Below are 24,868 nucleotides of genomic sequence, written 5' to 3' on the forward strand. Positions count from 1 at the left end.
TAGAACACTTGTCTTTTTGCAATGGTAAAGGGAATTCCCTCACTAGGAGGTCCCCATATGGGTGAAATGACAAGTTTAGATGAGGTGGGGCAGGGGCAGGTTAAAAGTTTTATTATCTAAGAAATTTTGTCATAAAATTGTAACTGGCTTCAGAATTTTCCACTGAAAGCTGATTGGGTTCAAATTTAGTTAGCAGTCAGGAAGGTATTCATTAAGTGCTTACTATCTGTGCTAAGCACTGGGGCCACAAAAAAGGCAAAACAAATCCCTCCAGGATTACACAGTCTTTTGGGGAAAACATGCTAATAACTAGCAATGAGGCAGGTATGGAGAAAGCAAGTGATGGTCCTCTGAAATGGACAAGAGCAAGGAGGCAGGCACAAAGATAAGTTCAAAGCCTGAAAAAGGAAGGGTGGGGCTGGGAAGAAGCCTGAAGCAGAGAGGCCAGCCAGAGTAGTCTATGCCCAGGGCAATGGCAGCTGTATGACAAGAAAGAGAAGGGGACATAAACTTAAGGTCTTGTGAAACTGAAATGACAAGAGTTGGCAACATTTTAGATATCTGGGGTGAGTATGAGTGAGATGATGAGGTGAACACAGAGCTTGTAAACCTGGCAGAATAGAAGAATGATGTAGCCCTCTGCAATCAGGGGGAGGTTCAGAAAGGGGCAGAGTTTAGGGGGACAGATGCTGGGAGCCATCAAATCCACGCTGTCTGACATGGTCACAGATGGAAACCGGGGACTGCACAATGGCCCCCAGGAAGGATGGAAACACCTACTCAAACCCCCCCCCTCCCCCCGTGTCACTCCTCTCTCTTATTAACACCTCCTATTATTGGAATTGTTACAAATATTATTCTCACTCAGTTCCAGGAAAACTCCACCTTTATATGTAATGATACAAAAATTCCCCTTAGAATATTGTCAAGAGATTCTACTTACAAAATCATATTCAAGGACTCCTATGTACCCATTTACATAAGGGATCATAGATGGGACCCTCTTTAGGAATAAACCCCCAACAAAACTGTATATATTAATTGCCTTTCATGGAAAGGCTGGTACATTCTACTCCACTGAATTGTGTTGTTAACTGAGGGCAAGGCAACATGTCTTGGATACCTTAGTAAAACATTGGAGAATAAAAAATGATTACTGGAATAATACTCAAACTGGGTTATTTTGATTATACCCTTTAACCCTGAAGACTAGGCAACAATGTTGTGTTAATTGTATCTTTTGAAGTCTGATTGATTACATATTTGGTTAGTGTAATGAATAATTATTCTTAACTTAACATGTCTATGTACCTCATGGGTTAATGAGAAAGTAACCTCTAGTTAAGCCTACCCCATGATGAGAACACATATCTTCCATAAAGCTTTGCGTTTGTTGTCAGAATCCATGGAATCAAAGTATGTAGGATAATTATAGAATGTCAAAAGATTTAGTAAAAGTTAATGTATGACCTGTTCCATTACCTGTAAGGAAGCATGTATGTAGAAAATGAAACTGTGTGCCAAGTAGATGTGTATTCCTGGAGCCTATAAAATAAAGTCAGCCCAAGCCTGAGCAGAGCAGTTTTTTTGTGATGCCTGGCTGCAGGTTAAAACTTTAACTGTCTTCATACACTGATGCCATCATCCAGCCAAGGACCCCCTGACCCCTCAAGGGCTGGTCCCCCTGCAATATCTGGTGCCTGGAACAGGGACTCTTGTTTAGGTAAGCACCCCCCAAAATACAGATGGCTAGGATCTCAGGTAGGGTGCTGCAGACCCTCTGCAAGTGGGTGTAGGCTAGAGGGGTGAGTAAATCAGAACTTATAACATAAAAAGGATGTTAATCAGAACTTGTAAGATAAAAAGGACACTATGGGACATAGTGGCTCAAAGGAAAGAAAACTATTCATTGTGATAATCAAGCATATCCTCCAGAAGAGAGAAGTCACACAGGGGGGTCTAAGTGGGTGTATCCATCCTTCCTGGGGCCCGCCATGCAGTCCATGTCAGACAGTATGGATTTGATGGCTCCTGGCAGACAGAGAATCACCTCTTTCTTGGAGGTGGATTTCAGGTGTCTTTGGGACATAAATCTGAGATGTCCTATCGATAGTTGAAGATATGTGCCTGTAGCTTTAGAGAGGAAGCCTGAGACTGGAGATATATATCTGGAAATTATCTGCGTAGAGAGAATCATTGAACTCATGAGAGCTAATGAAGTCAGTAAATGAGATAGGAGAGGGAAGACAATAGGCCCAGGACAGAACCATGTGGGACACTCAACATTTAGTAGGCATGATGGGGATGAAGAATGAGCTAGCAAAAGGTGTGTTAGTGATAGTTGGCAGGGAAGGTCAGATCAAGTGATAACTTTTGGGGTTTGTGTTTAAGTATCTAGCCCTTTTCTACACTGGAAAAGCCTTAAAGAATCTACTCTCATGCCCCTGTATGTTCCAGCCTGTTCCCTCCTTACCTTCTCTTGTGGTCCCCAAATTCCAAAAACCCAGAATAGGCTTGAAGTTTTAGAAGTTTAAATATAAGAAAGTACCTCTGTGGTCATGCAGTCATTGGACGAAAGAAGAAGTCAACAAGGCCTGACAGGAAAGGCCTTTTACCTAAGAAAGGTATGGGGACTGCAAGTTTTCCCAGGTTAGGGATAATCCAGCCTTCATTATTGCAAGGAAAATGGTCTCTTTTATATAATCAGGCATTGTGAAAGCAAAATGTACACAGCTGGTCATACACCACACCAGTTTACTGTGCATGTTTTTTCCTATTGTATCTTTGATAGTGAAATTTAGCCAGTAGGAGGGAAAACATTTAAATTAGAAATGCATGGGAACAGGACAGTGATAACGGTCATCCTCATCTTTCACAAATAAGATTTTTTTTTCCATTGCGTGATTAGATTTATTTCCCAAATAAAATTCTATTAAGAATAAATGTTTGAAGTAAAAATATTGGATTTAACTTCCCATCAATCATTTCCCAAACGTTATCAAGTACTTGCACTGTATAAGATGCTGAAAGGTTATGAAAGATAGGCCTGCTTCATCAGAAACAAAGAACATTACAAGATAACTTATAATTGTGTGTTGAATAGCGTGAAACAATCTGTAGGAGAGTTCAGAAAATGACGTGATTATAGAATAGTACCAAAATTCTTTACAGAGGGGAGAGTCGAAAGGTGAATTATATTTGGATAGGCAGAAAAAACAAGATCACCTCTTGACAAGAACAGAATTTTAACAGGGAGACAGAAGTGAGAGCAAGTTCATATGGGAAAATGCACCATGTGCCTGGAGAGAAGAGCTTTGGTGGGGCAGCATAAGCAATGATTAGCTAACCTCAGTAAAGCCCAAATGTAAAGGATTGACTCTAGTGCAGAAAAAATTTTTATTAGTTTAATAAACAATACAGCTAATAAGCCAAAGTGTCATAATAGTATAGTAATAATAGTGGTTCCGTTTTTTTAAAACATTTCTCAATGCTCTCTGTGATGTGAATGTTTTAGAGATCAAGTGCCCAAACTGCAAACCTTATGCTGCATGGGAGCCCCCGCTTACTGCAGACAGGAAGGAGGAAACACTCCCATTGGGCTGCTGGGCAGAGGGTAGGGTCATAGGAGAAATGTCCTCAGCCAGTGTAGAGGGAAGGGAGTGGCCCAAGCGCTCTGCTACCCTCTAGCTCTGCTGCCTGTGAGCTGCCCACCTTACCCCCCTGTGCCCTCCCATTGGCTGCTGAGCAGAAGGGCTGAGGATGTGAAAAAATATCATCAGGCCTGGTAAAGAGGGGGAGGGGAGCAGCTCATGCACCATAAGTTCACCCACAAGGCTCTATCTGATAGTTTCCATATTGTTTGTACCTGTTGACTTTAAAAACATAATATACATAACAGAAGAGTTCTTGTTTCCTCTTGTGTGCCTCACTGTTTGTTCTTGATAAAGTTCAGGACAGTCACCCAGCCCCAGACATACCACACAGCAGCTTTCTCATTGATCACTTTTCCTCAAAGGTCCCTAAGAGTGAAGGTTCTTCTATCACATCTCTGCATACTTGTAGCACCCTGTTATGTATCTTGTCTAGACAGGGGACTTGAGCTCCTTCAGGACTGGAAATCAGTGCAGCAGGCTTCATCAGAAAGGAACACTGGCTTTTGGATCCAGAAGACTTGGCTTAACCTCATGCCTACCTACATGTAGTTTGAAGTCAGAGGAATCAGGTTCAAGTACCAACTCTGCCACCTAATACATGTCTGGTCTTTACCTTTCTGGGCCTGCATTGCCTTAGGGCTAAAAGGAAGGAACTGGACTAGAAAACCTCTTGGGGCCCTTCTAGCTTTCAGGCTTTGAGCCAGTGTTCTTCAGTGAATCTTGCACTATACCTTGAGTTTCAGTGATATGTGCAGTACTTCATCAGCAACTCTCTTTAGGAATCATGGGTGCCATCTTCAAATCTTTACTGCAGCAAGTAAATAGGAAAATATCCAAACATGTGCATCACAAGTCATGATGGTCACTTTTCTTCTGGCATCATATTGCCTAACATCTCTCCTCCCTGTGATATCATCAGTCTTGCTGTGTTTTTGCTTCCTACCCTGAGATGGTTTTAATGAAGATATAGCAAAAGTTCAAGTTCAATTTACAAGGAACACATTTGAGGATATTCATAACACAATAGCAATAACTACTGAATTAGTCATTTTTCTTTTGTCTCTGCCACAAACAGAGTCATTTATATCTGGTGCTTTTTTTCCCCACTAAGTAGTTCTATAAAATAGTTTTCTTGTTTGCAAAAAAGCATAGAGAATTTTACTATTGTGTTCCAGTTTAATGTGACGGCATCAGTGGTAGAACTTAACAAATACAGTATTGTTTACTTTTTCAGTGATTCAGAGAAGCTGTATATCACACAAAGACACCTTTGTCCAGTGATATAAATGGACTTGATGGGATTGTGCCTAGCTCTCTCTCAGGAAAATAGAAAAGGCCAGCTATGTGTCCCAGTATGAATATGAACCTTTTGGTTGTTATACTTTTTAATTATGGCAGAATTATAATTTAGACATAGACACAGAAAAAATTTTATTCTTCTATATATGAAACCTTCTAGTGGGCCATATATGTGTACCATCCTTTAATTTTTGTCATGTTTTTAAATACATTCCGACAATGACTTATTCGCAAAGATTGTATTCAAAATAGAGGAATACATTGTTCAAGAATTACAAATAAACATGAAATATACACTGATTTTTTTTAACCCTTACCTTCCATCTTAGAATCAATACTGTGTATTAGTTCCAAGGCAGAAGAGTGGTAAAGGCTAGGCAATGGGGGTTAATTGACTTGCCCAGGGTCACACAGCTGGGAAGTGTCTGAGGCCAGATTTGAACCCAGAACCTCCCATCTCTGGACCTGGCTCTCAATCCACTGAGCTACCTAGCTGCCCCCTATACATTGATTTTATAATTGAGAGATTGCAATATCATACAAAAATGAAAAAATATTTACCTCCACTTTCAGTAACATATCAGCTGACTAACCTAACGATTGTGAACCAGAGCTATAAGAACAGCTGACAGATTGTTCTTCTGAGTAGTGACCAGTAAGATGAAAGAAGACTAGATGTGTTCTCTAGTTCTCACTAACTCTCAAAAACTCCACAGAAAAAAGAATTATGCACCAGAAATAGATGAATTATAGCTTTCTCCACGTGATAATAATATCAATAATAAAAGCTAGCATTTTAAGGTTTGCAAAGCATTTTACAAATCTCTCATTTTATCCACACACCTCTGGGGAATAGATGCTATTATTTTGCACAGCTTACTCCTGAAGCCAAGGGACACACAGCTAATCTAAGATGGGATTTGATTTCTAGTCTTCCTAACTCTAAAGTCTAAATCTCTTTCCATGGCATCACCTTCTTACCAAGAAACTTAAGGTAATAGCCATATTAATCAACAGCAGAGAAATCTATTTAATGTACTCACTTGACACTCCACACACATGCACTCTATCAGCCTCCACCCTCTGGTAGGGCACAACAGCCCAACCCTCTGACTTGTGCTCTGTGACCCACTGAGCAATTTCTGTACTACTGCTACAGTCTTTACTGGCATACCTTGGCCCTGCCCTCACCCCACCATTCTTTGTCAACAAGCTACAGGCCTTAATTCTACCCAGAATGAAGAGACACAGGAAAGCAATAGCCCCAGCCAGAGAACTGAAGGAGAGAAAGAACGGAGGCAGGATACCAGCAAGTATGTGCTGCTACACCAAATCTGAAGGAAAAGGAACTGGCATCCAGCTGGTGTGGGAGAAGGTTGGGATGACTTTGAGGTCTTGATGCCTCAGAGTTCTTGACATAAGCAGGCTAATAACAAAAAGAATTTTAAAATGTATAATATTAAGGAAAAACACTGGTTGTCTCCAAGTCCCGGACCTGCAGCTGGCAACATGGCAAAACGTACCAAGAAGGTCAGAATTGTTGGTAAATATGGAACACGTTATGGTGCATCCCTCAGAAAAATGGTGAAGAAAATTGAAATTAGCCAGCACGCCAAGTATGCCTGCTCCTTCTGTGGCAAGACCAAAATGAAGAGACATTTTGTGGGTACCTGGCATTGTGGATCATGTATGAAAACAGTAGCTGGTGGTGCATGGACCTACAATACCACCTCTGCAGTCACAGTCAAATCTGCCATCAGAAGACTGAAGTAATTGAAAGACCAGTAAAAGCTTTTACTTAACAAATTTCTGTAGCCCAAAAGTCCATCAATAAATGGGATAATTTGGGTAATAAAAAGAAAAACACTGAAGATCACAGGTAAAAAGAGGGGGGAAATTCGTTTAAAAATCTAGAGTGCCAGCTCATTAATCAGCAAGAAAAATAGAAAATCAGAAGGAAAGATAGCAGCCAAGACATAGAAGTGACCACAAATGCTCTCAGGAAATATTGCAAGACAAAGGAAATTGAACCAAATACCTATTGAATTGGAACCCTATAGATTCCCAAGGAAAACCATCCCAGGATGTTGCCAAATGGGGTGGAGCGGGGGAAGACTGCAATGACAGTAGGAATGCAGATATCTCAAAGATACATAGCAACACCTTTAGGATCATAGGCCTCTCAAAAAATCCTAAGTCAAAAATTATGAATACCATGATGGAAGAAATAATACAAGAGGGGGCAGCTGGGTAGCTCAGTGGATTGAGAGTCAGGCCTAGAGACAGGAGATCCTAGGTTCAAATCTAGCCTCAGACACCTCCCAGCTGTGTGACCCTGGGCAAGTCACTTAACCCCCATTGCCTAGCCCTAACCCACAGTATTGATTCTAAGATGGAAGGTAAGGGTTTTGGAGGGGGGGAGGGGGGGAAGAATACAAGAAAGAATACAAGAAAACTCCAGAACTTCTAAATACAGAGAACAAAGCAACAATCAGAAGAATCCATAGATCATTGGGGGATGAGGGGAAGCTCTATGCTGCAGGCTAAATTGATTAAAATTTAAACAGTTCTTATGACAAAATATTCTGTAAATGACCAGGAGAAAAATCTTCAACTATAAAGAGAAAAAATGAAAGTTACAAAATTATTCCAAACCTACCACAGCAAAGTAACTCAAATTGCAACCCGAAATGACATACTCTGAACATCTGAAAACAGATTTCAGTAGAAGCAGCATTTAAAGCATTCCTTTTAAAAAAAAATGGATGATTCAACTTATAAACACCTCATGCAACCGAAACATAATATATGTAAATAAACACAACTACCAAAGTAACTAAACTTCTATCAACTTGAATCTAAACTTCTATTAAAAACTATTAAAAGGGGAATAAAACTAGGCAGAGGCAGATTCAAATGCAGGGGTCCCCAAACTTTTTACACAGGGGGGCCAGTTCACTGCCAGACTATAAAAACCTACCCTAACCCTAACCAGGCAGCAGTATACACAGTGCAGGATCCCCTCCCCCAGATTGCCACTCACCATGCTGACATCTTCCATTGTGCAGCCACATAATCCTTTGCATGTTGCCTCGTTCTAAGGTGCCACGCAAAAGATTATGTCACCAGAAGTAGTACTGTACATGAGTGATGCTGCACTTTGCAGCACTACCACATACAGTGCTCCTCTCGCTGGCCATCAAGAAAGAGGTACCCCATCCAGAAGTGCGGTGGGGGCCAGATAAATGGCCTCAGGGGACCACATGTGGCCCACGGGCCATAGTTTGGGGACCCCTGCTCTAATGGGTTGGGGACAGGACAGTGTTTTGTTTTGTTTTGTTTTTTTAATAAATGACCACAAAGATATAAATAAGAAATTTCATTCTAAAAGAACACAAGGGAACAAAGATAAAGCTAATGTTTAAGTTATGGTGGCAGAATAGACATAAAACACCATGGTCTAAACCTCACAACTTCCTCCTTTTGCCCCTTAAATCAATGGTTCTTGTGGAACTCAATAGAATAGGAGAGAGGAGGTAGAGAGGAGAGGGAAATGTGATTCATCCTAATCAAGTCAGTGTTAAAAACAATGAAAGGAAAGTAACACCCATAATTTCAGCAAGAAGAGGGTCTTCAGAATGGGTAAGTTGACAAATGAAGAGGATAAAAGTAGGAGAAAGGAAAAAAAGATCTTAGCAGTACAAGGAAGAGGTCTTACTTAAGAATATACCACTGGGAAGAAGTATATATGTTGTGATGGTAGATAGGACTCTTAAATGCATATAATCTACAGAGATTTAGTGCTCAGAGAGATTGACTACTCCAAAGGAGTGTTGTTCTTCCCGTGGACAAAAATTTTATCTCTGAAGAAGGGTAAAAGAAGATAGATACCATAGCAAATGGGGAAAGAGGATCATGAATAGTGTATAGGGGGTAAAGTTAGACCACATAATCAATGACTAGGATATTTCTACCCTGTGGAGGTTAATTAATGAAATCCTCAAGAATAAATGAGGCAAAGAAAAATTAAAAGAAACAACAATTATATGAAAGACAATGATTGTGATGAAACTACATCTAGAATTCCTGTTGTAGACTATGAAATAGACTATAGAGGAGCATTATATCTAAACATACATTAGCAAATTAGAAAAGAAGAGGATTGATGAACTAAATTGCATTTTTAAATAAACAACAAATAAACCCCCCAACATACTTGAAGAATGTGAAAATTAGAGGACAGATAGGTCATTTGGAAATAGAGTACAGAGATGAATAACAAGCTAGTTCTTTGAAAAAAAAAACAAGAGGATAGAAAAATAAAATCGGTAAAATAGCAAATGAGCAAGATGAAATCTAAACAAAACAAAAAAATAAAAATTATCCAAACCTACTAAGCATGTCTATACAAATAAAGGAACAGAGTATTACCTTCAAAAAGCACTTGAGTCTAACAGAAGACTTAAATAATCTAATCTCAGTAAGCGAAATAGAACTAGCTGCAAAGTGTAAGAGGCACCTTAGTCCTAACAGATTCATAATACTTTATTGGTCTTTTAAAAAGAACAATACCAATAACAGTCGCCATAATTATATTAAAAAAGCTTTGACAAAATAAAAAGCTTACGAACTATGGACACAAAAGAATATTTTTAATATTAAATATCTGCAACCAAAAGTAAGCATTATATGGAATGAGAATACACTAGCTTTCCCAATAAAAACAGTAATAAAGTAAAGGTGCCCACTCCCTGCTATTATTTGATATAAAGAAAGAAAGGCTTGCCATAGTGTTAAGACAGTGAAAGTAAAAGCATAAAGATATGGTATGGGAGATAAAAATGTCCCTGTTTTTACACAGTGCGTTGCTTAGAAAGTCCTATGGAACCAACAAAGATACTAAATGAGATAATGTCTTCATCAAAGTGCAGAATATAAAAGAAGCCTATAGAAAACAATGACATTTCTGTATAATAACAAAGGAAATTATAGAAAGGGAAACACCACTCCAAATAACTACACAATGCACAAAATATTTGGGAACTGATCTGTAGACATTCAACTACAAAGTGCTTTTTGAAGAAATTAAAAAAAAAAAAAACTTAAATAGTGAGAAGAACATCAGTATACCTGGCTGGGCAATACTACTATAATAAAAATACCAATACAACCAAAATGTGTAGTTTTAATGCTATACTAGTCAGACTATCAAAAGGATATTTTGTGGAACCCAATAAAGGAAAAGGGATACGGGTGAACATTTAAGTTAGATTTTTTAAAAATAAAGATATCAATAAAAATATAGTTAGAAAAAAGTATCGGCTAAAAATGAGATCAATTCACCAATGGATTCGTGTTCAGTGATATAATAAGAGTTCTCAGAATTGCAAACAATGTGAACTCTTTCCAACATTATTCCATATCAGTAAGAACAGAAAACAAATCTAAGATTTTGCCTCTACTTAGAAAATTGGCAAAAATGACAAAAGGTATGCATGAGGGTCAGTAGATTTCCTTTAATTTCCAGGGACGGACTCATGGGTTCCTAAACCATTCTACATCCAGCAAAGCAGCATGACTTAGATCCTAGGTGCTAGATTCAAATTCAGGACTTCCTGGGTCCAGATTCTACCTCTGGACCCTTAGTGATTGTGTGGTCCTAGTCATGTCACAACACTCAGCCCCAGTTTCCTCATCTGTCAAATGGGGGCATTTTTATGAGGTTAAATATGATTGTGTAGGAGACACGCTTTGCAAATTTTTTAATTACTATGTAAATTTCAGTTGTTACTAAGTGAGATCCAATGTTTATGTTTCACCTTTTTTTTTAATGGCATTCTCACCTTTGGTAGATAATCTTTCACTGCAAAAATAATTCATATTCAAGAAACTAGTTGCTATAAGGTGCACAAGAAATTGATTAAAATTGAGCAGTGTAAGAGTTAGGTTTAAAATACTTGTCAAAGACTAAAGAAAATAGATGGCTATTATCAAAGTTAGGAAGGAAAGATCAGATGGTAGTCAGGATTCAAAAGGATCTTAATAGCCAAGACACTGAACCAGACTTGCACTTGGGTTCAGAAAATCAACTTCAGAAGTATAATATAGCTATATTTAAAAAGCTGAATAGCAGTTCATTTGAAAAGGTATCGGGTTTTAATGGACTCCTGGGTCAGAAAGGGTCAATAGTGTGATCTGGAAGCTGGAAGCCAGGAAACGTAATTGTGTTCCTTACTCTGTCAGGCAGTCTCTATTGTGTTCAGTTCTGGGTTCACTTCTTAAGAATGATTTTGAAAAACTGGAGAACATCTAGTTGAGGATAACAAAGGCAGAGAAAGTCTTCAAGGTATGGGAAGTTAATTAATGAAAGTAGGAATATTGAGTTTGGAAAATCCAAAACTTAAAGGACACATTAAAATGGTCTTCAAGTTCCACTTGGCCCCAGAGAGCAGCACTGAGAGCTGAGAATAAAAGTTGGAAAGAAGAAGATTTGATCTAGATTAAGGAAAAACTATAGTTGTCATTGTTCAGTTGTTTCAGACATCACTCCATTTGGGAATTTCTTGGCAAAGATAATAAGAGTGGTTTTGACATTTCCTTCTCTAGCTTTTTTACAAATGAGGAAACTGAGGCAAATAGGATTAAATGACTTATTCTGGATCATGCTGCTAGTGTCTGTGACCAGACTTGAACTCCAGCCTTCCTGGCTCCAGGCCCAGCACTCTTATCTACTTAGCTGCCCAAACCAAGTAGAGTCTTCCCAAAAGAGAACTTACTCCCATGGGGAGGCCCCATGGACCACATGGCTGCTTCTGATCCCACCACTCAGAACCTTCCCACTTTCCTTAGCCTTCTCTCCCCTGGAGGGCTGGAGGACAAAGCTCTAAACTCCTCCCAAAGCCTTCCTTTATAGAGGGAGGAAATTGGACTTTGAGCCCACTCCCCTTTTTATCTGCAACTCTGCTTGGTTTCAGCTCTAGGGAGCAAGATACCCCTGCATGGAGGTGGGTTCCTCCTCCCCCCCCATATCCACCACTCCCCCTTCCCACCTTCCTTTCCTATGTTGCCTTCCTTCAATAGATTTAAACATCTTGTCTTCCTTTTTCTTATTTGTTACTCCAAGGTATAGCACAGTGCCTGGCACATAGTAAGAACTTAATAAACCATTATTGAATTGAATTAAATTATTGTATAGGGAATTATTATTTAGAATTGACTTAGACTAGTTTATTCTCTAAGGTTCCATAATTCTATGTAAAAATGGATTCTCTGAAAATATATGGGCATCTGGGTGTTGCAGTACATAAAGTACCAGACCTGGAATCAGAAAGACCCATGTTCAAAGTGTATTACAAACACTTAATAACTGTGTGATCCTGAGCAAGTCACTTCACCCTAATTGCCTCAGTTTCCTCCTCTATAAAATGAGCTGTGGAAGGAAATGGCAAACCACTCCAGTATCTTTGCAAAAAACAAACAAGCAAATGGGGTCATGAATCATCAAATATGACTGACCAACAACAATCCAAAGGATGGAAGAGGTCAAAAAATATACACTATAACTTGCTTTTTGATGTATCTTTCCACCATTCGCATATTTCCCAAAAAGAGTGAAAGTGAGGTTTTTGACATGGAATGGTATAAAAAAGTAATACCAAGGTTGAAATTTAATAAACGCCAGGAAATTCCAGGTTTTGCTCTTTTTTAAATTTCTACTTTCTACCCTGAAGCCTAGATTGTTTACCAGCAATATGTATTTCAATTAACTGTTATTATTTGTTGTATGTACATTGCCAGAGATGCTGTTGATATAAAGTTGAATGCAGTAGCTTTGGGCTTTTATCAAGATTAAGTTTTCAATAAGCTTTATAAGGCATTTGAAACTTAACACAATCTGTAGTTAATTTAAATTCTTTGTACAGCATGAAAGAACAAATCTTTTCTCCTGAACAATGTTTCATAAGCAGGTTGTCAATTTTTTTTAAAAAAGTTAATGTTTATGGAGTTAATGTTTATTATAGAATATCTAGATATGAGCTCATTATAGAGTACACTGACCAGTTCTCTCCATTCCAGCTCTTTACTCTCTTTGTACAGCTGTAAGAAAAGTTAGAGAGGAAGAACCCCCCAGAAGTATTTGTCAGATTATAGTTTTGTGAAGATTAATCTAAAGAACTCTTTTACATCACCATAGAAAGTCAGTACTATGTGACCCTGAAAATATTATTAAATTTTGTATTTTTCAAAGAGCATCTAAGAAAACTTGAATTGAGTAACTTGGTTAAATAACAAAGCCCGAATTAGAATCATAGAAAACCCCAGGTCTATTACTCTAACCCCTTCAGCATAGATCATGAATGCTTCTACATCATCCTTTAAGAAATAACTGTTGGAAAAGTTTATTTTTCTTATATTTAACCAAAGTTTGACTCTCTCTAATTTTCTTATCCTCTCCTCCCCCAGCCAACTAGAATAATTCAGACCATTCTGATGTAAATTCCCCTATCCCCTAACATCTCCTCTTTTCCTAGATAAATATCTCTAGTTCTCTGAACAGATCAGTATATAATGTGCTTTCCTGGCCCCTTTCCACCTGATTTTTCCTTCCTGTGAATGCAGTGTAGTGTCCATTCTAAAATGTTAGGCCCATAATTGAATACATATACTTACTGTGGTTTAGACAAAGCCACAGAGCCCTACTTATGTTTTCTCCAAACTCTTTGGTTTTTAAGAGGGTCTCAGGCTTTGTCTCTTATACTTTGGAATCTTCCTTAGGGTAAATGGGCACATGCCTTCCAGATAGTGTCCAGGAATCCCCTTCTTGTAATAGTACAGATTTTCAATAGAATAGTTACTTCCTCCCCAGTATTGTCTTCCTTTTTTTTTATTTTACCAGACAGTTCATTATCGGTCCAAATGCTCTGCTTTGAGCAGAAGGAAACCTCTTAAGAGGTGTCTAGATAATCAATAACCTTTACCACAAGTCTGGCTTTCCTCTGTACCAGCTTTTTTTGGAAAAAATTTCAGAGGTCTAAAATTTACCAATTTATACTCTCTAATGTCAAGAATTGTTTCTACATAACCTGATATCCTCAACTAGAACTTTTCCAGGAGACTACAAATATCTATATTAATATTCTTCATGCTCTGCAGTTGATGGACAACTTTTGAAGGTTATTTTATCTTCATTAGAGATTCCTTTTTGATCCCTTACAGTTTTCCACAGTTTCTTCAGTAACAGTGTCCATGTACTAAGTTTCTTTTCAAATTAAAGACTACTTTACCTTATATAATAATGAGATTCCTCTATTCTTAGAGCTAGACAAACCTAAGCAATCACCCCCCCATCATTTAACAAAATAAGAATCTAAGTCCCCAAAAGATTAAGCAGAGTAAAACAGCTCATTATAGAGTAGATACCAATTCTCTCCATCCCAGCTTTCTTTATTCTCTTTGTATGGCTTTTAAGAAAAGTTAAGGAGGAAGAGCCCCCCCAGAGTGTTTGTCAGATCATAGTTTTGTGAATATTAGAACTTCTCTTTTATATCACCATAGAAAGTCAGTATTTTTTTAATGTCTAGCTATACCCATTAAGGATTCTTTCTACCTCAATTCAGTAAATATTACAAGGCACCATCCTAGGTACCAATGACACAGAGAAAAAATTAGCCTTTGTCTTTATGGAGCTTAAATTCTGTTGATGGCGTGATATAAAGCACAAATAAGCAGAGAGTTGCTTGATAAAAAGAAAGCCCTCAGGAATCATTATCGTTATACAAACTCCAGTACAATGAATATAATCACAAGTATTCTCTGTAACAAAGATGTTTTTAAACCTTGGAAGATGGAATATAGACACAATACTTTGTTCATCTGGTTATAATAAATCCTGAATACAATCCTGAGCCTTCTCATGCCCCTGACTACAATCCTTCACTCTACAGGCAAATAGTCTGATTTGTATACCAAGCTGAGTGCTTCGTATTCCTTTTGTTAATTTAATTTTATCTTTGGAAAAATGCAAAAAAGTTCAAGAGCAGGAGTGGGAAGGGAGGTATTTGGATGGGTTATCTATATGCTTAATACTGCCATTTTATTTGCTTATTCTTGAGCCATTGTAAGAATCTCTGATATACTGCCATTTTTCAGAGCCTGCAAAATAGAAATAAAAACCTTTTCAAAAAAATTTCATTACAGTAAAATAATTTATATGTCTGAATTCCTTATGCAACATTCTACTCATTAATAGTTTTTCTGTTAATTTATAAACTAATTAAATTAGTTTAAAATTTCTCACATTTTTAAAATGTTCAATTTGTAAGATGAATTTAATTTTAAATAATCTGTTGCTTCTAAGTAAAATAACCACAGAATAATCATTGGAATATGGATTTAGAGCTAAAAGGGAACTTAGAGTTCATCTAAGTCTCCCAGCTTGTGTCAGAATGGGGAATTTGAATTCAAGTCTTAAAGCTCCATGTCCAACATCTTCTGTCCAATGCTACACTGCCTCTCCGGGCTTTAAAGTGTACGTAGAAATAAGCAGCTCTTTGTTAGATTGATCCATGTATCATCTGGCACAATTGTGCATAATCTGTTGATTCCTCACAAATACTTATACAGGAGCAACTAGATGGCTCAGGGGATTGAGAGCCAGGCCTGGAGATGGGAGGTCCTGGGTTCAAGTGTGACCTCAGAAACTGCCTAGCTGTGTGACCCTGGACAAATCTTAACCACCATTGCCTAGCCCATACAGATATTCTGCCTGGAACAAATGCACAGTATTGATTCTAAATGGATAGTAAGAGGTGTTTGTTTTTTAAGTACATCTAATACAGACTACTGATTTTTGTGAGTAGTTTTCAACATCCATGGTGTTTTCTGTCAGTAAAATACTCTGCTTTTCCTCTTGTAGCTGTATGCGGGTGCTATCCTGGAAGTATGTGGATGAAAACTAGGGCGGTTCCCCCAAGTCCAGGGTAAGTAAAATTGTCACCTGCGACTAAAGCCAAACCTGTGAGTTGGCAGCTCTAGCCAGTGCAGGCCCAAGTTGTGCCTCATCTGGGCTCAGAGACACACCCAGCCCAACAGCCCCCAACTCCCTGCTATGAGCTCATCTCATCATTTGGTGAGACCTGTTGTCTCATGACCAAAATAAATCACTTAAAACAGGCATTTTCATAGCATAATTCCCAAGAGGAGGGAGCATTTTTTAAAGATAACAAGCTCTAACATAATTCATAAAATGTTTCTCAAATCTGTTCATTTATATTGCAGGTGAGCTGGAGTCCAAACAATACAGTCTTCGCTTAAAAAAGGACTCAGATTAGGATGCATTTAAATAACACACTCAAACCCCAGGGCTGCTTAAAATGTGGATTGTTAAGGCTTTCCAACCCAATTTCAATTGAGTTGCCACAGTAATGTACCTGAAACACATATGCTCAGTCTTTCGTTGCCTCTCAATTGTTTCTGAGCCAACACACACTCTGCCTGCTAGCCTTTAACACCAGGATCCTCCATGCCATATTCACACTGTTCCCTTGGGCAGCCTCGAGGTCCCAGCCTGGCCCCTCTCCACTTCCACACTGTGAGAGAGAAAACCAGAGTCATAGAGAAAGGGAAAGGGGGCTCAGCCTAGAGCAGGCCCCAGATTTCAGCCCAGCAAGGTCCAGTCTTCTCTGTGTAGTGCTGCTGCTTACTAAGGGCCAACTTTGAGAGTCAGGCTGGTCAAGAACAGAAGGGAAGACCCTCCTTTCCCGCTTCCCCTCCATGGAGACGATGCACACTGGCTTCAGAGGACGCTAGGGCTAGACTCTGTCCTCAGGATCAACATCCCCTAAATCATTTACTTCACCCAGTGTACTCCCAAATCTTGGAATTCTTGTCTTCCTTTAAGGTGGGCCCAGCTATCACACTCTGAAGCCTGCCCCAGGAGGAGCAGCTCCTCTAAGACAGAGACCCTTTTGTTGACTCTCCATCCCCACGGCTGGTAGAATGCTCAGTGTATCCGTAGACTTTCATTCCCATTTATTTAAATGAGTGCTGATAGGACTGAGTTACAGAAAAGAATTTTATCTTTTCAAAGAAAGAAGTATTATATTGAAGTAAAGTATTGTATAGTATAGTCTAGTAGAAGCTTTATACAAACTAGTAAATTAAATTATTTTTGATCTAGAAAATTTCAGGAGGCAAGAAGTAGAACTGTAGTCTAACTTCATAAAGGACAAAACTTAGGATTATTAGGCAAAATGTTAGTCAGTGGAAAGAACCTAGACTGAAAGAGTCCATAAAATCTTACTATGCTCAGACCTATCATTAACATCCATTGGCCAGGGAATCTGTAACAAATATGATTTGGGGGCGTTTCATATACAGACTGCAAGTAGTTACAAGTCAATTTAGAATACATTGCAAAATGGATTAAACTCATGTGTATTTATCTAATGAAGCCTAACACAAAGGATTTATCCTCTGCTTCCCCCCCCCCCCAAAAAAAATTCACCTTGCAAGATTTTTCTAATTCTCTTTCTATTCCTCAGATCATTTTAATCTCAAAATGATACTATTGACATCTTGACTTTTCTAGTCAGTTAGCATTATTAAGCACCTATTACAACTATGTGCTAGGAATACCAAGACAGAAAAAAGACAGTCACTGTTCTCAGGAGCTCTGTCCAGTGGGAAGGGACAGCATTCAAACAACTATGTACAAACAAGTTTTATACAAGGTAAATAGGAACTAACCAGTTGGGAAATAAATCAACAAACTATAGTAACTAAAAGAGAGGGATTGAGCTCATTACCTCAACCTTCAGCATGGCAGACCGGTTTGATCATCTTTCTTGTTCCTACAAGGTGCTGCCCTCTTGCAAACCTTTACTTTTTGATTGTATCGATTTCTGTCTAATAATTTGTCATAGGGTAATGTCTTGTGCTACTCCAGGACTGTCCATTTTCACTAGGATCAGAAACAAACAACTTTGATTCAGTGATTTGCCTTGCTACTTAAAACATCTGGTTTTATGCCTACAGTGATGACTTCTTCAAAATAGTGGTGTTCAGCCTTTACTGCCTTTTTAAGTGTGAATTATTGATATTTATATCTGATAATGTTTCACATGTACATTTAGATGACTGAGAGACAGTAGTGACTCAGTGTCAGGAAGACCAGGGTGTGTTCCTTGCCTCTGGTACTTATTAGCTGTGGAGCCCAGAGCCTCTCAATCCCTCAACTACTTGGACAACTCCCTAAGATTTACCCCTAAATCAGAGAGAGGTATGATCTTCAAATCTAAAGTGGCAGAGCTTTTTCTTACACTAGGAGTTCCCTACACTTAGAAAATCACAACTTCACTTTTCAAAAAATGTAATTGTATAATCTATGCAGGTTGAAGACTTGTATTTTTATGTTATTTCCAGATTTTTTGTTCTGTAACTTAGTTCTTAATGAAGTGCGAGCTTTTCTATGAATGGAAATCACTGTATTTTTCAAATATATTTGGTATGGTTCAAAATTTTTCTAAATATGTAAATGTTATTTAGATTCCTCAATTAGAATTTTCACCTAATTGATATATTCCAGCAAGAAATTATGTTAATGTTTTTTATGAAGCAAGATGTATTTTAATACAGTTAATTTTCTTTTTGAGTTGCCATTTTTATGGTTTTTAACCATCTCTTAAAAAGAACAAAAATTGAAAGTCTCCATCTCATGGTTGCAGATATTGAACTCTTTCTATTATCTGTCCAGCAATGCATCCTACTCTTAAATATTAGATGTCTTCCTTGATTAGAAAAATATATTCTTTTGTAGCTAGAGAAATTGGTAGATTAGTGATCTAACACCTTTCCCAACCTATCCCTGTCTCAATTTCTTTCCAACCTTTATACATCTCACTCTCCTTTATGCACACCAGAGCCCAGCTACATTCTCCTCCTTGCTGTTCATTATTCTCATTCACCTCACTGTCTTTAAGTTTGTGGAACTTCTGCTAGCCATACCATCCAGAATTAACTGTAAATTAATATCCCAGCTGCCCCTGAAGAGAAGAAAAAATCAAACTCAACTGGTTTTTAACCACATTCTGCCATATCAGTAATAGTGCTTCCCAAGCATTTTCATTAGCCAATTCTCAAAATACCACTGCCTGAAATAGAAGGATTTATGGTTTTATTTTGAAGGAATTTTTGTTGATGTTGTTGTTATTGTTGTTTGAAATATAAGATGAATTATATTAAGTTAAATTTACTATTCTTTGGCTGTGATTGCAAGGGAAAATATTGTGAAGGGAAAAATTCGTGTCTCCCCTTTAAGCTACCATTTCATTTGCTTCCAAGCCTCCAAAGACTCCTTGTCTCCCTTAATCACTTATTATAATCACAGGATTTTACAACTGGGAAGAAATTTAGAGATCATGGAAAGCAACTCCTTTATCTTACAGATGTGGGAAACTGAGGCCTGAGAAGATTAGATGACTAATGTAGTAGCAAAATGAGAACTAGAACCCAGGTTTTCTGATGGATGTTCTTTTTTTTTTTAATGCCCTTGATAACAAAACATTTTTCTCTCTTTCCACAGAGCACATTTTTATTCTCATGTTTATATTTCAGTCATCATCCAATCTCAAATTCAACAAATTTATAAGCACACCTTTTTGTAACCTTATTTCCTGATAAATCTAAGTTGAATCCTAAAATTACAACCACATTTTGTATTTTTAAACTTGATTGAAGTACTGCCCTGATGTGGTTTCATTTAAAACAAAAATGTTTTTTATTGGTTTCCATTTGCCAATAGTGCAATCCTTAAATATGTCTTTCCATTTTACTGTTAGCAAGTCTGATAATCTCTAAAAGTTAAGGTTTCAGCAAAAATAGCACAGTGGACAAAGCAATGAGATCAGGATTATGGTATACTCACCAACACTTGTATTTGCTCAAGAGCCCCATAAATTACATTCTGATAAAAATTATAGAAGTACAAAAAGCCATGGGTACTTTTATCTTATCTTTCATCATTTCTATATTTGAGTACTTTAGAGTATTATTGACAGTGCTACCTGTATAACTGTCAAATAACCAGAGTAATTGATAGAAGAACATCTTCCAGAAATAGTTGATCAGATTAATCTCTGAGAGACTCTGGCACTGATGTCATTGATCAGACTGTTTTTAAAAACTGCATTAAATAGTCTAGCAGGTGGTAACTTGGTTACCTTCAGGGGCTCTATTTTCTAGTACAGGAGCTTTTTATATCTAAATGATTCTTCCTAAATGCTACCTTTAAAATGTATTTGAAGGGAGCCCATAAACCCAAAGTCTTCTGGACATTTTCCTTTGCTATTTTACTAATTTGAAGATTAGTACCCACAGAAACATTACAGTATGAGAATGTAGGAACATTCATTCCAACATCACTCAAAACAAAAGCTTTATATGCTTGTTCTCTTTCTTTTAAAACTTTTTTGTTTTGTTTTTAGGACATTCTTGGGGAGATTTTGCTTATTATTTTGTTGTGAAGCATTTTGGGGAAATTTCCCCCCTAAGTCCCAAGACAAGTTGTGAATTTATATTGAGAATTTAAATGCAATAAATACCATGTTCAGTAATAAAGATAATTAACGTTAGTAAATAAGGCAAGAAATGGATTTAGAGAACAGTAAATTTGTTCATTGCAACTGATGTTTCATCAACAACACAGTACTTCATTCCTGTGAATATTTGGGAGGACATGGTCTTCTGGCTAGGATTTAAGTTTCTGTTCCTATTCAGAGCAGAGCTATGGTTAAAACTGAGTGACAGACCTAGATCTAAAGCCATAGCCCAGTGAATGTTGCTTGCTGACTCCCAACACCATCAGCCTCGCCTCATTTACTTCTGTGGCAAAATCTAGTATTTACTGATCTTGAATTGGTTCTGGAGTGTACTGAACCAGAACTAAAGTAAAGCCACTCTAATGAGAATAAAATAGGCTTAACCCTGCTTGAACACTCAGGGACATTCTAAATCCTAAAGTATTTTAAAGGAAGTTTAATTTAAAAGAGGAAATTATTTCAAGGAACTATAAAATAGCGAAATGTCAGCTGAATAAATTACTTTGGTGAATTTATCAGTTATTTGATGCAGATATGAATATGTTTAACAAAATCTAATAATATAGGCAGTTTTAAGGTTTGCAAATGCTGTACAAATATCTCATATTATCCTTGTAATTAACCCTGGTAGATAGGTGCTATTATTATCCTCATTTTATAGATAGGGAAACAGGCAGAAAACTTAAATGACATTTTCAGGGTCACACAGCTACTATGTGTATTTCAACTCAGGTCTAATTTCTATCTACTACACCTAGAATTTCCAGGGACATATGACTTGAGAAGTTTATCTCACAATTATTGCATAACAGAATTGCAATTCAGAAATAATCTTGGTAGTTAGAAGAACAAGTTACAAATAATATGGAGTAAATAGTGATAAACAAATTTCACATGGGTGAAACCATGAACTCTATAAGGTGAGGGAGCAGCTAATGTGAAAAAATTTTTCAAGATTTTCATGGACTTGAAGTTAACTGTGAGTCAATAATGCTGTGGCTACCAAGAAATAAAAAGCCAATTCAGTTTTAGGCTGTTTTGTTAGAGGCACAGAGCTCCCTGATCAAGGACATTAATAGTCCCCCTGTCTTCTGCAATGGCCAGGCCACATCGGGAGCACTGCATTCAATTCTGAGTACCACAATAGGACCATTGACAAATGAGAGCATGTCCAAAAAAACAGATGAGAAAATGATGGGGAATCCCAAAACTAGATCATTTGAAAAAAACAGTCAAAAAATCCATAGGGATATTCAGCCTAGAGAAGGGATGGGGGAGAAGGTTAGGTGCTAACTGAAGGGACGTGCTAGGTTAAGTCTGCAGGACAAACCAGAAATCAGGTTTCAAGAACAGGGAGATTGTTTTTGGCTCAATGTAAGGAGAAACCTTAACAGTGGGAGTCTTACACACAAATGAAGGAATATCTGTAGTGTAGGAGATTGGACTACATGACTTCTACAAAGTGCCTTGGAACTCCAATCCCATGAGGATGTACACTACAAGGGATGGAAGACCTGCTAAGGCAATAGATGACAGATTTGTGGTGGTTTGAGTTTGCAGCAGCCTAGAATGGTGTGATATGTACTGAACTGGAATAATCAAAGGCAGCTGAGATGGTAAAGGGCCATCTGAGCATCAGTGGAAGGACTCAGGGCGGGGAGTATCCTGAAGAAGAGAGAATGGGGGAGAAGTGATAGCTGTATTCACATATTTGACAAGCCATCATCACATGATGCATTGCACTGGTTCTGTTTGGTCCCAGAAGACAAAACAATATATTTGGTTAAAGTTCAAAAGAGTTGTTGGAAGATGAGTGTGGCATTTAAAAATTAGTTTTGCTGCTAGAAGTATTATATTTTATGAGGTTTATTAAAGATTAAGAATTTAAGAAAATACAAGTAAGAAAGCACATGCCTAGGAGGGCCAAAGGGCCCATTCAATTTCGCTTACATCATGAGAGACACGTCTGCTTAGAAGCGGAAGATAGGAAGAGAGCGAGCCGTAGGCAGAGACCCTTTAAATAATAATTTGTCCTTGGCCCAGGTGGGAATTCGGGTGAGGTTACAAAGCATTCTGGGAAGTGGCCAAGGACTTCTGGGGATTGAAGTCCGGGGTTCAAATCTCCATTTTTACATGAGGCAGTGTAGTCCAATAGAAAGAGATTGGGCTCCACATTCAAAAGCCCTGGGTTCAAGTTCTTCTACAGGTGTTTTCTACCAGTATATGTTTATGATTTTTGGCAAGTTACTTAACCCCCCTAGACCTCAGTTTCCTTATCTGTAAGGTAAGGGAGTTGGATGGTTTCTGAGGTCTTTCCGCTTTAAACATATGGTGTCTGACTTCTAATGATTAGAGGGTTGCCTTGATGTATTCCCCCTCACTGGAGACCTTCAAGTGGTCTTGCTAAGTATTTTATAGAGGAATTCCTCATTCATGGATGGACCAGATTGGATCCAATTGCCTCTGAGATTCTGGGATTCTGTGACCTCTCAAAGCTTCTGGTTTTTTCCATGTCTATAACACAAGCATAATAGTATAACTGCGACTTAGGACTGAGGATCAAAAAAAGTCATATAATAAATTCATTGTAAAGATTTTCCACTATCTGCCTGTGAGACAAAAGAAGTTTGTAAAACTAATATATGTTCACTTTCTATATTAATCCATAGAACAACATTGTGTTTTAACTATTCTTTGAATGTCTTATTAAATCCAACAAATGTGATACTGTGATACTACTAAGTAAAGATGATACTGTCTATAATCTAAAAGTTTGTATCATCTAATGAAATGTTTATAAAATGTTATTAATCTTTTGTTATATATCTGAATGCATCCTCCAACCCTTCATGTCCTAAAAGCAAATCTTTTCTTCTCTTTTTTTAATTTTAGCTTTTGTCAGGAGTGACAAACCCAAACTCTTCAGGGGATTGCAAATCAAGGTGAGAATGTTCACCTGTTTGGACTGAGGAGAGGGGAAGAACAGAAAATATATCATTTAGAATGAATTATGCTTATTCAGTTTCCTTAAAATTCAATCCAGTTACTAATTGTAGCTAATTAATGTTGAAAGGAATTATAATTGATCAGTTAAAATTGGAAGGAAAAGATAAATTCACTACAACTAGAATCCGCATCCTAGACAAGTATCAGTTATCTCTGAACTTCATGGGTAGTACAAGGTAACCCCTCAAAAATTATGTGAGTTGACATGTTGAAAGGCAGCCTTGCAACCAAGAAGTCTTTGGATTCAGGTCCTACATCTTACAAATGATGGCCATGCAACCATGGGTAAAACACTTATTAGCCTCCTGATTGTTTCGTCATTCTCTAATAACACTCAGTTACAGAGAAGGTACCAACTTGTATTAATAGAATTTCTCTTGGAGTTTTTAGTACCCTTGAGATCACAGATCCAGACCTTATTCTCTATGCAGGCTCTGCAGAAGAATGTCATAACAGATGTTCATGCACCTAGTCCTGTGGAATGACTCCAATGTAACCATCCAACAGCTTTAAAATGGAACACCCCTTATGGCACAAAAAAGCTACTTAGATCACTAAAGTTGGTCTTGAGAACAACATCAGCACACTTTTTTTCATTTGAACAAGACTAAAAACATGTTTTTGTACTGTAAGCTCCAAAATTTGCCTTCATGTTGGGGGTTAAAAATACTTGCTTGAATCAGTCATTTTTCTGAGCATCAGTCCTCTCATGGGCAAAATTATAGAGTTGAACTAATAATCACATATGACATACACATTTCAGTGCAGTTCCACAGTTTCTATGACAGGCAAAGCTACCTGGCAAAAAGGGATTGATGTACCAGCCCCCAGCAAACATTTGAAAATCTGTCTTGGGAAGTGAGTCAGCACAACAGAAAGTGTTAACACACCTACAGGATATTTCCCTTTTCGTCTCACAGCATGGATTAGCCAATCCCATTGGCTTTAAAATTGGATCTCCTATTTTTTGAATGTTTTTCCCACTGGGATTGGAACTTTGTCCAAATTCTATAAGGAACAACTGATCTAGTCAGGGGATCTCCAGTTCCAAGAAGTCCATGTGAATTCTTGGTAGGCTATGGTAAAAAGATCATATTTCTCCAAGAGCAAAAAAATGATTAGCTGCTTTATAGGATCCATCTAAAAATAAAGCTGACAGTTGAGTCAAGTGTAGACCCAGGGAGCACTTTTATTTCTAAGCCATGATTCAAAATTATAGAAATTCAAAAAAGAGATACGATTTTTTCCTAAAATAATGTTGAAGGGTTTCAACTCTCTTATTAGGAGGGAATTCATTTGACAGCTTGTTCAGTA

The 24,868-nt window shown here is 37.8% G+C and overlaps 2 protein-coding genes across 2 annotated transcripts in view; both read left to right on the forward strand.

The window, feature by feature from the left end:
* SELENOF (selenoprotein F) overlaps positions 1-24,868 on the forward strand; it is a 49,424-nt gene that overhangs the window by 22,508 nt on the left and 2,048 nt on the right. Inside the window, exons 3-4 of the mRNA XM_007480569.3 lie at positions 15,868-15,931; positions 23,441-23,490. Of these exons, the coding sequence (XP_007480631.2) occupies positions 15,868-15,931; positions 23,441-23,490 (114 nt within the window). The remainder of the gene's footprint in view (positions 1-15,867; positions 15,932-23,440; positions 23,491-24,868) is intronic.
* LOC100010138 (60S ribosomal protein L37a-like) lies at positions 6,414-6,801 on the forward strand. Its single transcript, XM_016429894.2, has one exon. The coding sequence runs from the start codon at positions 6,462-6,464 to the stop codon at positions 6,723-6,725; it is 264 nt and encodes an 87-aa protein (XP_016285380.2). The 5' UTR covers positions 6,414-6,461; the 3' UTR covers positions 6,726-6,801.

The sequence above is a fragment of the Monodelphis domestica genome, chromosome 2 (assembly GCF_027887165.1).
Source record: "Monodelphis domestica isolate mMonDom1 chromosome 2, mMonDom1.pri, whole genome shotgun sequence".
NCBI classification, from domain to species: Eukaryota; Metazoa; Chordata; class Mammalia; order Didelphimorphia; family Didelphidae; genus Monodelphis; species Monodelphis domestica.

Coding starts and splice junctions, on each gene's coding strand:
- LOC100010138 (XM_016429894.2), top strand. CDS start 6,462: ATGGCAAAACGTACCAAGAAGGTCAGAATTGTTGGTAAATATGGAACA.